Source organism: Cloeon dipterum, chromosome 3 (genome assembly GCF_949628265.1).
Source record: "Cloeon dipterum chromosome 3, ieCloDipt1.1, whole genome shotgun sequence".
Taxonomy (NCBI): domain Eukaryota; kingdom Metazoa; phylum Arthropoda; class Insecta; order Ephemeroptera; family Baetidae; genus Cloeon; species Cloeon dipterum.
In genome coordinates this window covers 34,444,250-34,460,169 of record NC_088788.1, presented here as the reverse complement: position 1 = coordinate 34,460,169, position 15,920 = coordinate 34,444,250, and the positions used below count along the sequence as shown (strand labels likewise).

At 38.9% G+C, this 15,920-nt stretch overlaps 2 protein-coding genes and 1 long non-coding RNA gene across 3 annotated transcripts in view; 1 reads left to right on the top strand and 2 right to left on the bottom strand.

Moving 5' to 3' along the window:
• LOC135939585 (uncharacterized) overlaps nucleotides 1–1,166 on the bottom strand; it is a 1,662-nt gene extending 496 nt beyond the window's left edge. Inside the window, exon 1 of the long non-coding RNA XR_010574761.1 lies at nucleotides 86–1,166. This is a non-coding gene — a long non-coding RNA (uncharacterized LOC135939585). The remainder of the gene's footprint in view (nucleotides 1–85) is intronic.
• The window catches only part of LOC135941174 (serine/threonine-protein phosphatase alpha-2 isoform-like), a 27,151-nt gene extending 15,687 nt beyond the window's left edge, over nucleotides 1–11,464 (top strand). The window contains exons 3-9 of the mRNA XM_065486498.1: nucleotides 5,813–5,920; nucleotides 5,975–6,063; nucleotides 6,136–6,206; nucleotides 6,636–6,713; nucleotides 6,808–6,942; nucleotides 10,490–10,612; nucleotides 10,674–11,464. Of these exons, the coding sequence (XP_065342570.1) occupies nucleotides 5,813–5,920; nucleotides 5,975–6,063; nucleotides 6,136–6,206; nucleotides 6,636–6,713; nucleotides 6,808–6,942; nucleotides 10,490–10,612; nucleotides 10,674–10,712 (643 nt within the window). The 3' untranslated portion in view covers nucleotides 10,713–11,464. The remainder of the gene's footprint in view (nucleotides 1–5,812; nucleotides 5,921–5,974; nucleotides 6,064–6,135; nucleotides 6,207–6,635; nucleotides 6,714–6,807; nucleotides 6,943–10,489; nucleotides 10,613–10,673) is intronic.
• Nucleotides 10,779–15,920, bottom strand: LOC135941164 (uncharacterized). The gene is made up of 10 exons (XM_065486473.1): nucleotides 15,703–15,920; nucleotides 15,402–15,491; nucleotides 15,219–15,347; nucleotides 14,776–15,163; nucleotides 14,428–14,723; nucleotides 13,646–13,828; nucleotides 13,472–13,588; nucleotides 12,222–12,411; nucleotides 11,945–12,166; nucleotides 10,779–11,891 (listed from the first exon to the last, which is right to left on the bottom strand). The coding sequence occupies exons 1-10, from the start codon at nucleotides 15,832–15,834 to the stop codon at nucleotides 11,512–11,514; spliced, it is 2,127 nt and encodes a 708-aa protein (XP_065342545.1). The 5' UTR covers nucleotides 15,835–15,920; the 3' UTR covers nucleotides 10,779–11,511.

Sequence of the window (15,920 nt, the reverse complement as noted above, 5' to 3'; positions counted from 1 at the left end):
TAATTTTACCATAAATCCGTTGGATTTGAAAGTTGCGCGATCTGTTCTTATTTCTTTGGACGCTAATCTATAAAATGAGACTTACCCTGTTAACCGTAAGATCCCAGGCCATCCGTCCGAGTCCGCGGGACGTCCGTGATGTCCCTTATTGGCGGCGTCCGGCGTCCTGCGTCCGTTAATAACTTCGATTTGAACGGCGGTTGACCGTTGACGCGTTAGACAAAGAGAGCGAAGCAGGATTTTGTAAGTCTCTTGCTGCTGCCACCGCCCGTCGCCCCTCCCCCGCTCCACAACAGAGGCAGGCAGCAGGCATTCCATGCAAGTGCGTGCATGCATGTGCAGCCGCCGCTACCACGCGCACACTAAAATCGCCCTTTTAACCCTTTTTTGTCCTTCTGATTTTTTATTCAAATTGGCCCGTTTGTCGGTAGCATTAATTAAGACTCCTTGTGTTAAGAAATTAATTTATTCAATCGCATTTATGATGTTTACCCTTTTTAATCTGGGCAGATACTTTGAAAAATAAAGGCATCATAATTTTGTGTTAAGATAATGAAAAATTTGTTAGGTTTTAATATAAAAATTGAATCCATCGCATTAATTAAAAAATATTTGCGAGAAAAAATAATTTTTGTGATAACGATTTCAAAATATTTAACAGTATGGCAGTTCATTTTCTTGATTAAATTATGTTTCATACTTATTTTTATGTTTTTAATTGTAAGAAAAATATCTAAGTTCTTCTCTTTTAGGGGTTTTTTAAAGAATATTCTAGGAACATTAAAAAAATATTGAGAATTCATCTCAGAATGATCCATAGAATAATCTGGGGATATTCTATTAACTATATTCAAATTTCCCCTTTGGGATTATTCTAGGGATATTCTTGTAATTTAATCTCTAGATTAACTTTAAAACATTTTAAGGTTAATCTAGATTCATTCTAAGAAAATTCCAAAAATTATTTTTTTGGATTAATCTCAGAATGATCCAAAGAATAATCTGAGGATATATTTTTAGATTAATCTCTAGATTGATCTTAAACCTTCATAGATTAATCTCGATTAATACAGTATTCATCCTGGATCATTTTTTTGGATTAATTTTTTCGGGTAAATTTTGATTAATCTAAGATTATTCCGGATATTCCTGGGTTATATTTTTTTATGCGGGAAGAGTTATGTTATCAGAAATCATCATGGTTGTGATTAAACAAAAATTGGCTTCTAAAATTGATTTTTATGGCTGAGAAATATAGACGAGCTTTTTTATTTTTCCTGTTTTTTTCGATTCGGGACTATCAAATGAATACGAGTCATGCAATTTTTGCTGGGAATGCAAGAAAAATATGAAATGTTAAATCAATTCCAAACGAACAAGAAAATTGCCCTTTGTATTCTTTAATTGTTACTATAGTTTAGAAAAAAATTATTTTATAGTGTATTATAATTTTTAAAGTTTCGCATTTGGAAATGTTTCGTCATTAAAAATGTCAATTATCTTCATATATTTAGATAAAATCGTATAAAATTATGCCTCAAAACTCATCTAAATCAGCTCCAAACCCCATCTAATTTTCAAAGAAAGCATTCTAAATCGGGCGAATATTTCCTGAAAATAAATTCACCTCCGAAATTAAATTATTTACCCATCATCCAACTAATTTTTTCATCTGGTGTTCTCGCATATCGTTGAAAATGGAATGAATTCACTGAGTTCGCTACTTGTCAAAGCGTGTAGTTTAATTAATAGAAGAAGAAAAAGGAATTTTTTCGTCAATTCCATAAACGATTCGATTGGTACCGCTTAGGTGCCAGTAAAAATTCATTTTTGTGCGATTTGAAGTGACCCCGATGGACGTTAATAATTGTTGTCACACAAAATAATTAGATTCCGCAACATAGATCAATTCCATCTGCCCTTCCACTCTATTCTTAAAATGCTCCATTTTCCCTCACTCCACCACAACAAACTCGTCTTGTTTGCCCAACCAATCGCACAACAACCAGCATTTTCCCTTCCACTGCAAGGTTGAACTCGTAATACATATTACTCCGCATGCAGCGAAAAGGCTTTCACAGCAACTTTACCCTTTTTACGTGTCATGCATGCTCTGTTGCTGTTTGAGGAGTTCAAAAAAAGTGACTAGCGCTCTGTTCGAGGACTCGACGGTGGCAGTCGCGTGGCGTCGGGAACTGCCTGCCACCTGAGTAGAGCCGACGATTCCACTCGCATGTGCCTGGCTTTACTGAGCTCGCAATTATGGAAATAAGCAAAATCTAATTCGCAGCACGAAAGCTTTTTGCTGTTCGCCAACTTTAGATTCACCTGCAATTAAGCTGCAGCCTTGAACCCCCGCCGACTCCGGTGAATCGGAATGATGAACGTTAATTTGGTGCGCGCGCTTTTCCACTCTGTTGCCGGCAAATCCTTGAACAAACAAGTCGGCAATAATCAGCGCGCAATGCCAAGAACGGTCTGCAAGTTCAAGTTGCCAATTGTCAGCACGAAAGGATATTGAATTTCTTAATTGCTCCATCCTTTACCCTGCATATCGCGAATATATTCAAATTGGAAAACGTTCCGCGCTGCTGCGGTCAATTTTTAAGCTTATAGCTGGAAAAATGAAACTTCAAAAAAGGAAAATTTTAAAAATGATTCATTTTTTCCCAGTGTCTTGTTGATTTCCCCTTGAATGCGAGGAAATTTGTCCTGCTGTTCCCTTATGAACTTAAAACAGAGGAAAGCGCCCTCAGAAAAGTCGCCGAAAGCATTTTTCCTCCCATAAGAACCCCATGTTAAATGCCGTTGTCCTTCTACCGATGTGTTTTTTGTGTCTTCTTTCAGAGAAAGAGTTGATCTATTGATAATACAATCGCAGGAACACATTTAAAGTTGATTTAAACCGATTTAACTGCGAGTGAAATCAACCAAATTGGAGACAGCAGCAAAGGCTCTGCATGAAAAATCCTCGACGCTGATTGGCTGATGATTTAGACGTTCCCGACACTGGGGGAAACTAAAATTTGGTGACAAATTAACTAAATGACAAGTCGTTATTAGATTTCGCAAATTAAATTATTTAAATCTTCACTGCAATGGACTGACAGCAAATTTAAGTCTCGACTCCCATCATCTATCACTTTGAACTTTCAGGAAAATTTGGTTACAGTTGTTACAATTTCAAAATAAACCCATCCAATTGCTCTTGTGGAGCTGCTTAAACACAATTTTCAATCTTCAAATGTAAGAATTCATCAAAAAAGACAATCACCAATTTTAATATATCTTTTAATCCTAAAATTTAAAATAGACTTCAAAAGAAATAGTTTTTTGGGGGTAATGAAGAGGGGCTTGGAATGATGAAGACCGATGAATTCAGATAAAGAATTTTGTTCGTGGATTGGTTACAGTTGGAAATCCGATCGGATGCTTAATCAAATACAAGAACTGAAATGGTTTACAATAATAAGTGATAAATTCTTTTGCTAACTGACGGTTGGACTCACCCCTTTGAATCGGGTTCTGCACAATTAAACGAATCACGTCAGCACCGTGTGGCTGACGGACGAAAACTGAATTCTTATTTTAAAATCATCTTTCTGCTGTTAAACAATAATGCAAAATTACAATAATTCAAACCGCCGACAATTGTTGGCTTCCAACAAAAAGCAGGACCGCGTTGTTGTACCGCTACAGTTTAAAGACCCAAACCAACCAAGTTGGGGTACGATTAGAAACTGTAAACAGTTCAACTTCAAAATTAGACATTTTAAATAAACACCACTCAAGAGAAGCATAAAGACTTTGCCTTCAAAGGAAGAAATTTAGAAAACCTAGTCACTCCATAGTACCATTCTTCAATTAACGCGTAAAATAAAACATAAAAACCCGTGTTTCTAGTACATAAAGAGCTTTTGCGCATTAGCATTGCGAAATAAAGTCACAAAATACTGAAGAAAAGCTTACGTTTTTTTAATGAAGGGCATGTAAACATTTCATATTCAGAGTTTCCCTGAAAAGCTGTAAAATGTGACCTCAATTATGGCATTTCATTTCGTAAAAACGTTTTCAAGTTGTTTGGCAGAAAGCTGCACAATTGTCTGCTTTGGCATTGGCACGCTTGTTTTGGTGCGCAGTCGACTCTCAACTTTGGCATTTCGCTGGCGGAGTGCACCCTTTGCGAGTCGCATTAATTTTCGCACGCGTCGCGCCCTTGTTATCACAATTTACGATTTAGGGGTTGTCATATCTGCTCATTCGCCGCCGTAATTTGTCAAGTGCGTAAAGAGGGGGCCAAAAGACTTTTCTTTTCCCTCTTCTCTGTGGAAAGCCCGGCCACTTTCCTCAATGTTGTTATTAGCGTCTTTTGAGACGCGCAGCCGGCGCGAAATAAAAGTGCCTCTGGAATCTCTCTGCAGCGGAAATTTTGGCCTCTTATTTTGCGCAGGGCTGCGATGAATGGAGAGGGTCGGCACAAGGGTTGAATTCTACAAAAAGGGATGCTTTGCCAAATTAAAGCGGCAAATTGCTCTTTAACAGACACGCAGAATGTGCCACTCGAGGCCAGAGAATGCGATTGGACGCTGAATTCCAACACAAATCCGATTGATCCGACTGAGCACGTGCATAGAATGCGCACACACGAGAGAGAAGTGATGCTGCCGCTCATCTCAACGATATCTTTTACAGCCCCGCCGCATAGCCGAACGGAATTCGCAACATTTGCTAAATAAACGCGCGCGGCCACGTGATGAAGCTGCGGCCCGTTCTGCAGAAGATATCGATCGATTTGAGTTGCTCTATCTCTTTCTATCTCTCTCGCACCACTACAACCGACCGCGGATATATCCGTTTTTTGTGCCCAAGAGAGGATATAAGGACGCGGAGAGATACTCGCAAAAGCTAACTTTGGTAAACGGTTTGTTCGAGTTTTAAACTTCACACCCTCCTTCGGATCGTTTTCACTCCACTCAACTTACGAAGTTACGAGCCTCTGGTCGGCGGTAAATGTAAATTAGCACAAGCAGAATAAATTTACACGTAACAAAGCAGAGGCATTTGAATTTTTGAAAGGTCTCATAGCCAGCCGCGCTGCGCCAGCCGCCGGTGAAAAAGGGTCAAAAATTAAAAAGTGCAGGAGCAAAAATTTCTTTCAGCCCTTCGGGCCGTTAAGCACTCCCAAACTTCGCGTTTGAAATATTGTCAGCAGCGCCAGCTGCCGGTGAAAATGGCCAGTCGCCACCGTGCAAAAAATTCGGCTAAAAATTTTAATTTAAAAATAAAGGCCAGTTTTTTTTGTATTTTTGCCTAGAGAGGCACTGAATGAATGAATGAATGCAGGTTTTTAACGATTCAATTCATCATTTTACCTTGAAATTGAAACAGCTAAATAAATTTGAACATTTTTTTGGTGTTTCAACACGCTCTGGAAGCAAGGCACCGCAATGGTTGCCTCACGAATAGTTTTGAGACAGGAGGGTCTCTAAAAGAGTACAACATTTAATCAATCAAGTCGAGGCTATGTGCGCTGGTCGAGTCGCCGACCGAATGTCGAGCCAACAGCCCAATAAAACTGTGGGACGCGCCGGGATATATATCTGGGTCAGCATCAGCAGCGCTTGCGAGCAAAGTAAAGAGTCGCGCGCACTGATCGGGTTCACGAGCGTTAAATTGAGAAGAGCACCCTTCTTACGCTAGTAAATATTGCACAACGTCGCCTCGCTATTTGCTTCAATTTAGCAGAGACTACAAATATCTGAAGTGCGCGACACAACTTTTTCTCAAACCTTTTTTACCGCCACTTTTTCAGAGGGAAGTACTCGCTGGAAACGATCTGCTTGCTTATGGCCTACAAGATAAAATACCCCAAGAATTTCTTCCTGCTGCGCGGAAACCACGAGTGTGCCAGCATTAACAGGTAAGGGAGAAGAAGCGTGTTTTACATTTATGTACATAAAACCCTTTCTGGCAGGATTTACGGCTTTTACGACGAATGCAAGCGCAGGTACTCGGTGAAGCTGTGGAAGACCTTCACCGACCTCTTCAACTGCCTACCAATAGGTAATGGGCCAATAAAATATTACTCCCGCCGCGGAAAATATGTGTATACAATCTTTCACTTCAATTTCGCAGCTGCCATCATTGAGGGAACAATTTTCTGCATGCACGGAGGCTTGTCGCCGGAACTAACAGACTTAAAACAGGTAACAAAATAATTCGTGATACACAAAATAGCATTTTAAATATTTCATTCATTTAATTTTTTTAGGAGTTTAATCTTTTAAGACTGCTGTGATAACTTTTCTTGTATATGTGCGTGTGCTTAATCTATTTTCCAAAATAGACATTTATTTAATTATATCGTCATCAGTCAATAATTACCCCATATCGATAGATAGATAGATATCACTTTTATTTCATTAAATTTAATAAATCTTATAGAAATTCGCCATATATGCCTAGGTCCCCTTTTTGCTGCTTCCAGAGAAATTATGGGTCATATATTATTTTTTAAATAGTAAAAATGTTACTAAAAATTTATTTAATTTAAAACCCTCCGAATTCAGCAATTGCTTGCAGTCATAAAATTGAAAAGTAGCAAAAAAATATAAAACTCGTGTTTATTTTGACAGATAAGAGCGATCACAAGGCCAGTCAACGTGCCCGACAGTGGCCTCTTATGTGATCTCCTGTGGTCCGACCCTGACGAGGTGAGTTTGGCTAAAATTGGCATTGCGTGTGGTTACACGCGCTGGCATTTGCTCATTACCCACGTCGTAATTGACTTTTCGTCTGCCGCCGCAGCGCGTGTCTGGCTGGGCTCCTAATGACAGGGGGGTGAGCTACGTTTTCGGAGGCGAGGTGGTGCGCAATTTCCTTCAGCAACACGATCTTAGCCTCATCGTCAGAGCGCACCAAGTGGTCGAGGATGGATATCAGGTACGCATTTTCCAGTTTTGTTTAAAAGAGTCAAAGTTTTCATATTAATGGGGCATTCAGATAGTCATTTGCTGAATTTCAGAATTCTGAATTTATGTTTTTAATAAAATCATATTTATTTATTTATTGGCCTACAAAATGGATTTAAATTATTCTCAATATTTAATTATTCCGTCAATTTTAAATTGAAGATATAACGGCGTATGACTTCATGGCTCTCAATTCAGATAATATTGCAGTCGATATAGCTTATCTTTTGGTATAATACTTCTACGAAACAAAAGCCGTGATGGGAAAAGCGCTTAATTGAGCTCACAAAGCAACGTTTCTTGCTGCCTTGCACATTGACACTTTCATTGTCACTTTTCATGTGTTGTTGCTGGTGGCGCGGTGGGGCCGTTTTGCGCCAAACCGCTTTTGTGTTGAGCTGCCGCGCGACCTTCGTTAGTTGCTTCGAGAACAATAACTGCATAGAAAACCACCGCTGGGCAGAAGATAATTATTCACCGCAAACGCAATTATATATCCCGGCCGCCATATGCAGTTGGTCACGCGTCGCTCGACTACGCGGTTTGCATTTGTCGTAAATTGATTCCAATTTTCAAGGGCGTTTAGCGCAAACTGCCTTTCAGTCGCACGAATTTCCCTCAACTGACGCGCAATGCATTCGTGGCCATATAGGCAAATTGCTCGCCGTAATTGACGAGCGTGTTGCATCGAACCGTTTCAGCAGGCGAACTGCGAACTGCACCACTGACGTATTAATTCATTTGCATGCCTCAAACTTTGTTATTTGCGGCTGTAAAGGTTCTCACTGATTGTGAGCGGTTTTCCATAAATAGACTTGTGGGGAAAGCTAAATTGAAAAATCTATGAAGGTTGATTTTCTACTGACGTAAAGGAAATTTAAATAATTTTTTTACTGTCAACTTTTGTTGATTACAACCAAAGCCATTAAACAAGGGAAAAGAAAATATTTTACACGGAGTGCAGCACAACATTAAAAAATTATATTTTCTCTAGAGTGAGGCTAGTCAAGGCAGATTTCAACGGTCAGTGACCCTTGAGATTTTAGTATTAGGCTCCAGCTATTTTCTGTTTTAATCTAATGTGATTTTCAAATTAAAAATAATATGATATTTATCTTGATTTGCTGTGGAAATTTTTATTTCATTGTTTCTAGAGACAGCTTTTACAAAATAGGCGACAGTTTTGCAAAGTAATGTGTATCGAGATATTTTTACGATATTTCCGGCTTTAAGAGAAATATTTTAAAGGTTTAATTCTGATGGTTCCGTTAACTTTTTTACTGTTTATTAATTTAACCAGGGAAACATAACGTTTAACAATGAAGAGTTATTTTTGGTAATGAAATAATCGGAGTTGCCCTACTTGTTGGAAAATTAAGATTACATTTTTCTTAACATATTTCAGCTCAAACTGCTTCCTTATATTCACGACAAAAATCAATTTTGCAGTAAAATTTAAGAAATAAAAATTATAATGTCTTCTTTAAAAAGTTCAGCAATAATTTTTGTCATAGGCAAAATATGAACTTAAATCCGACTGTAAAAAAAAAGTAAGCATTTTATGCCTTAAATAGCACGCGTCGGCCAGAGTCGAACTGATCAAAATGAGACGAAAAAAATCACCAAAATCCGTCGAGTGGCTCCCGAATTAATCGAAAAAAGTTTCTATCACACCAAATATTCATCTTGTCCCATTGAAAATAAAGCTAAAATTGCGAATTTGATCCGTCGGCCGGCCGTTGGGCCGAATTCGGCCGGCAGAGTCGGCCACTTAAAAGTACGTCAACTGGACGCGTCGAAAGAGCAAAAATCGTAAGAACGGTTGAATTGATACGAAATTAAAACCAAAACACAATGTTGAGTGTCGATGACCTTCATATTGCGGCACAGTTTGCATTTTTGCCTCAAATAAAACGCGGGAAAATGCCATTTTTGGCCATTCGGCAAGCCGTCGGGCCGAATTCAGCGACTATGTCGGCCGAGTAGAACTGGTCAATATGGGACCAAATCCATCAAGTGATATTTTTTGCTCTTTTTATCCCTGTCCTCTCGGACCGGGAAGGGCGAGCACTGCACTAGCACGAATGCTGAAACCCAATAACACCGCGAACGGAAAACATGGGCTCACAGGAACACAGCCCACTGAAGGACCACGAGCTAATCGCAAAAACGTTTAAAAAGTCCAATCGCACCTTATACATATTATGGAAAAGTTACAGTTCTCACCAAGTTACAGTTTTCACCTTTCAATGTTATTAGTATAGGGACAACAGATTTGATGCGTGTAAACGGTAAAGTCGGCGAGATCTGTAGCTTTTCCAATTATTCACCTACATCTGACCTGTATCTGACCTGCATCTCACCTTTCCTCAACCTATTCCATTAAAACTCATGCTAAAACGGCGAATTCGACCCGTCGGCCGGCGAGTCGGACATGAGACCGAAACAATCGGAAAAGAGATTCGCGAGACATTTTCGAAAAATACATAAATGTAAAACAATTCTTGGCCGGTGGAAGCTAACAATTCACGCTGCTGGTTTCTCAAGTCCTCCAAAATAAGTATTGTACTCACCAAAATGCGGAAATTCGGCCATCCGTCGGTGTGTCCGTCGGCCGTGGGTCGGCTGAGGTCCTCGGTGGCAGTTTGGTGACCGCAGGACGCCTCCCCCAATCCAAAGTCGCTAACAATAAATCCCGCCGGCAGTGCAGCAGTGCGCGCGTTCGTCCGCTCGCTGCCAGCAACATACACACACACTTCCACTATTCGCAATCTCCTGTCTCGCATGCAATGTTGCCGGAAGCGCCAGCAGGATAAGAATGTTCCCAAAAACCAAATATCCAGTCTCAAACTGACACCCGCGTTCTCCTGTGTCTGAAAAGCTTCGATTTTCGAAAATCCGTCGAAATAAGGCTTTCGAGTTATTTCGACCTGATTATCCCTTAAACCCTGAATATGGAAAAGTCACAGTTTTCGCCGCCGAGTTACAGTTTTCGCCACCCCTACTTTAACGTGGGATTGTCATAAGAACTGGCGAGATTTGTAACCCGGCAGAAACTGTAACTTTACCATATCTCCGGATTTACAAATGCGAAAAATCTGCACCAGCAATGGAAATGTATTTTATTCTATAGGATTTCATTCGATAGTAAGCGGTGGGCCACTGGGCCCATTGGGGCCGCGCATCGGGTATGCGAAAAAATTAATTAACGTCCAAGTCGTGATATTTTTCGACTTAAAAAATTAATAACTCATCTGCTTCTATTTATTCTGATCGGGCCAACCGGTGTTTTTTTTTCACGTCGATTGGGCACCATTGCCGCCCCCACGGCCTCCGCACATCCCTAAAAAGCGACTCTTTGGTTTATTTTTAAAATTAAAATAAAATTTGCCTTATATATGAAATTTGCTTTTAGAATAATAAATGACCAAAACTTCTTCAAGTCGACTTTTTCATGTTTAAAATTGAACTAACGTTTTTTAGTACAATATTTTAAAATCAATTAATTGGATTTTCAGTTTTTCCAACAACGCTCGCTGGTGACGCTGTTCTCCGCCCCAAATTATTGCGGAGAGTTTGACAATGCCGGCGCCGTGATGGGCGTTTCTGAAGATCTCACTTGTTGGTTCAGCGTGCTACCGGTAATAAAAGACGACCCTCTCTGTACGTACTATACTCTGATGGCTTATTCGATTGTTTCAGCCTGACAAGAAGAAGGTTTTCATCAAATACTACAAATAAATGTTCGGAAACTGCATCGGAATTTACGACTTGCGCACCAACATTATTTTTGTTTTACTATGAAGCTGTTTTTACACGAAACTATGGAGCAAACTCTCACTAAATTCATGTCATTTTTAATTTTAATTTAATTAAACCAAAGACCATGTTTTTGAGTGAATATACTCTTTGACGTCAATTTCGTGCCAAATTGTCTAGCACGCTTAGACGCACTTGGAATTGTACTTTACGTCTTTAGGAATGACAAACTTTCAATTTGTTCATTTAGATCGAGATAATGTGATAAAAAAATATTAGGAATGAGTGCTTTCAATATTATATATAATTTTCACTTTTATTGCTGCCAGCTAGGGTTAATGTTGTGTCTTATTGGCGAATTACATAGCAAACCTCCACTCCTGAATGATGTAAACTGATTTGACCACCTGTGACATGGCATTTTTGTAATACATACTTGCTTGCTGTGTATTATTTTAGAGTCCACAGTGTCTTAGAACCGTAACTGTGATTAGTTACATTCCAGAAAAATAATCAAGGGAATCCATTTTCACGTCCTTCCCACTTGAGGGGGAGAAAGTACAGGACAAATAATAATGGAATCCACAGGAGAAAACATAACACCATTATATATGCATTAAAAACTATGTATTGTGAAAATAGCAGTACTTAAACCGAATGTGCACACTTAAACTGTTAGAAAAATGTATGAATTTTGGAAAATTTGAATGAAATTTAAATCTTGAACTTATTAAGAGTCTAAATTTTAATATTTCTACCCTATTTCCAATATGCTCAAAATTTATAATTTGACAAAGGGAGCCACTTTGACGCCAATGAAGCATCCTGGTCTTGATTCTGGCTGCGGCTCCACGCCTTCTGGCACCTTTCCACCGCCAGCGATCACAACCATCAAAGAATTATCTTTCAAGCTCTCCGACACTTTGAGACATGAGTTCAAAACTCGAGCTCTGTCTTTCTCGGAGCCAGCCTCCGCCTTCATGTGGGTGATGACAAAGTCGAATTTCGGCAGCTCGTGGCACACGCTCTTCACGACTTTGTAATTTGTTTCCATCACGTATCCGTGAGAGCCGGGTTTGATCACGTCCTGAATGCTATCGTGCGGATATTCCAGGTATTTGGAATAAAACTCCATTACATCCGCTGTCGCGAAAACGCCAACTGCAAAAATAAATCTGTCGAGTTCTGCAGTCTGCGGCTCAACAAAGCCTTACCTTTCTTCTTCTTGGCTGCGATTGTGAACACGCTCGATGCTTCCATGACCTTGAGAACCTCTGGCTGGGGCACGTCGATGTCCACAGTTTTGTAATTAGTTTGGTCAGCTGGCTCTTCCTCCTCCAGGATTGCGTCCAGCTTCTCTTTATTTCCTCCTTCGCCGTGCTGCGCGTTGTATTTCGCCAAGTCAAAGCCCAGCACAGCATCTCCGTAATCAGGGGCTGAATTTAGAGGTTTTAAATGCTACGCTTGAATTGATTTAATTCAAAGACATACATTTTGTGAGCTTGAACTGAGCGAGTTTCAATGCTGCAGCAGCGTCTTCAACAGAGTCGTGACCTTGTTTTCCTTCTTGAATATTGCCTCCGATGAACATCTTGTAGAGCGTTTTCAGCTTGGTTTTCTTCTTCCGCTCGCCATTAATGTTGAAGATCACACTGGTATCAATGCAGTATGGATGGAACATCTGAAGACGGTTTGGAAATCAATTTATCGTAGTGTCATCAAACATCCAGTAGACAATAAACATATTTGACGTGAAAGAAAGTAATGAACCAACTTCAATTTTAATTTAAGTAATTAATTAATTGACTCAGGAAAAGCATTTTAAAGTTTTTAAAATTTTTTAACAAAATCAAGTGCAAAACAAGGTTGATCACACTGTAATAATTAATAAAAAAAAAACAAAGTATAAGCTTTAAAAGTGTCAGAATTAGTCGCTTTAAATTTTCTAAAGCGATATTAAATCTATTTTTCACTAGAAATCAGTCAGTTGAGCGCTTTTTGCCAGTAAGCTTAGATAATTTAAATTAAAAAATGATTAACGAGCTTGAAAATGTTCTAAAACATTTTTGGAGCAGAAAATCACGCTCTCCGTCATGTTTTGGTTGAAAAAAATAACTCTGCAGGGTGAGATAAAGCTAACTTGGCCAATGATCACTTAAAATCTGAATTAAAATCGCTCTAGAAAGTCGAAAAGCACAATTTCCAACTCAAAATCGGACAAGAGCACGAGTTTAAACTCTGTTTTTGGTCATTTTTGAACTTGCCATTTTTTTATTGTTGACCTTGTCGGTCGTTAATTACGCTTGAATAATAAATTTAAAAAAAACTCAAGCTCAGAATTGTGTTTTCATCGATTTTTGAGTAGAGTTAATTTTTTTAAATTTACTATAGTGACATTTACCTCAATTTTTCACTAAAAATCTGTCAAGAGACACTTTTCTGGAAATAGCCAAATTTAAATACACATAAATAATTAAAAATAAAATAACTTACGAGCTTGACAAGTGTTTAAAAAAAATTGGTTACATAAATCATGCTCTCCGTCATTTTTTTGTGTTGAGATGCGTTGTTTTCGCAATTTAAACCGTCCTAATGATCATTTCACAGAATTTAATTACCTACATTTGGCCACTTTCACTTAAATACTGAATACTAAAATCGTTGAAGAAAATCGATTGTAATATTTTTAGTTTTTTAAATTTCCTCCAGTAGTTTTACTGACAAATAAAAATTTATCTAACCTCCAGAGCTTTTAAATCCCCGTTCAGCGATTGGCCCACAAGAATGGCGTCTGGCGGCAGCAGATTTCTGATGTCTCTCTGCACATCTTTCAGTCTCGTTTTGACACCATTCATCATCTAAATTAAGCCATTAAAAATCATTTGAATAGTGAGCAAATATTGTCCACACATTACCTTTCTCGTAATTCCCGAGTACTGGGTCAAGTAGTTGGTGATTCTGTTGTAGGGCATTACAAGAGATTCATACACCAGTTCGTGATTCTCGTTGACGATCGACACGCGGGTCAGCTCATTCTTCCAAGCAGTGGTCAAACACATTTCGCAATCGAGACCAAACATAGGTGAATGAGCAGTCACCTGGAATCAAGTTCTTATTTTACTAAAAGGATTTCACCTGCTGAAAAATGGATTCTAATTTATGAAGAAACTTAATAGCACTCTGGTTGGACAACACAAGAGGAAAAAATATTAAATCCTAGAGCTGATTCCCTTTTTTAAACTGACAATATTCATACTAAAAATTCCTGACCGGAATGTTTTTTTTAATAAAAAATTACCTTGGAACATATTTTCCTCGCATAATTTTAAAAAATTCTAAAAATTTGTATTAGGATATTATTTTAATTATCTCAAACTGTTGGTAATTTTATTGTACTCCGTTTAATTTAATATTTGTAATTGAAAACACAACTTTTATCTCAGTCGTATTTTGTTAAGAATCCAGAACTCTAAAATTGCTTATAAATTTGGCAAGAAACGTTAAAATTGACTTAGAAGTAAAAAATCCATTTTAATCAAATAATCTGTCTACTGATGCAGAGAATGATTTCTTTAAAAAATTAATACCTACAAATAAATAGGTTGACAAAAAAATAAACAATTTTCCTCTCTCATAAAAACCAAAGACAATTCTAACAAAGTCCATACCAGATGAACATCAGCAGAGCAAGTTTTACCTCAGCGTATCTGTCCTTTGTCATGACAAAGTTGCCGTACTGGGTGGCCAACTCTCCCAATGGAAGCGGATACCGCTCCTCAAGCAATTGAGAGGGAGACAGGATGAGATGCACTCGCGAAAATCGGTCTGTCGGGGGCAGTGCCGGAAGAGGCGCTGGCACATCCACCTTACTTTCCTTCGCCTCCTTTGTTTCATTATCAGCAACCTCGACAGACACTACGGATTTTACTACTCCAACGGGAAAGGCAGTTCTGAAAATTTTGGACTTCAACTCTGCCTCTTTGTTGCCGTATTCTGGAAAAAGGGAAAAGATTAGATTAGAATCTAAAATAAATAACAGGCTTACTCAAAAACAGGGCTCGACACGACTTTGCTGAAAGCGGCACAAGGGAAAAGTCGTCCACGATGTTTCTGTCGTAGGTGTCGGACCCAATCAGCTCGATTTGGTTGGGGAACGTGCTTTCAAAGAGACTGCAGCGTTTGGGTTTTCCAGGAATTGGTGCAGTCAGATCTCCGTAGCCAACTCCTTCCAGAATCATCACCATGACTTGGCTGACCTTCCCATGGTGGTCCAAATGGCACCATCTGTTGTGGTCCTGGAAAATGTGGTTGCCCACCAGGCCGAAGAGGACCAGCTGCTGCACGTCGCCCATGAGAAGAGGAATTCGTTGGGCAGGAGAAAGTTCCAGGGTGGCCTTCTTGCCATTTTCTCTCAGCCAAAATCTTGGTTGATCCTTTGGTGCAATTCAATATTTAATACTTACTAGGCTTCAATGATTAACGTTATACCTTAAGAAACTTTTTCCGCTCCTTTAAAGTTTTCTTCAACTCTTGATACTCCTCTTCGGAGAGCCTTTTTTTCCTCTCAGATATTATTCCATTTTTCTTCTTTTCTGACTCCATGTATTCCACTCGTTCCTTTATTTAATGGACAGTTACTACAAGTTGATTTAAAAAAGGTTTCATACGGACTTTTTTGAAAACACTTATGTCTCCCCGTTGGGTACCTTTCCTCATTTTTTTAGGAGGTTCTTCACTACAAATTATTGGTTCTTCCTTTGCCTGCAAAATTAAAGCAAATTAAGACAATCAAAATGCATGGTCAAAAATATGATTGTAAGCTATGGTTTTTATAATTTCTTTCTTCAAAATGTCAAATACATAATGGGTGGCACCTAAATTAGGTGCGAATGGGGGCTGGAGACATGCCTCATTTTGAAAACGTTAATTAAACTCTATGGTAATTTAAAATTATGTTATTGACGTTTGATACCCTTCTTTGCTTGTCGTTTGCCAAAGCAATGTTGAAAAACGCCTCAAGCTTCCTTTTCTTGTTTAGCATACGGTATTCCTTCTTTTGTCGTGAGGTTTTCTCTGTTTTTTGCAGGTTGTCCATGGTCAACATATTATTGGATATGTTGGAAAAACTTAATAAAAGGAAAAGGGGCACACGTGCTGGCACTGCTGGCTAACATTTTCTGAACAGATGAT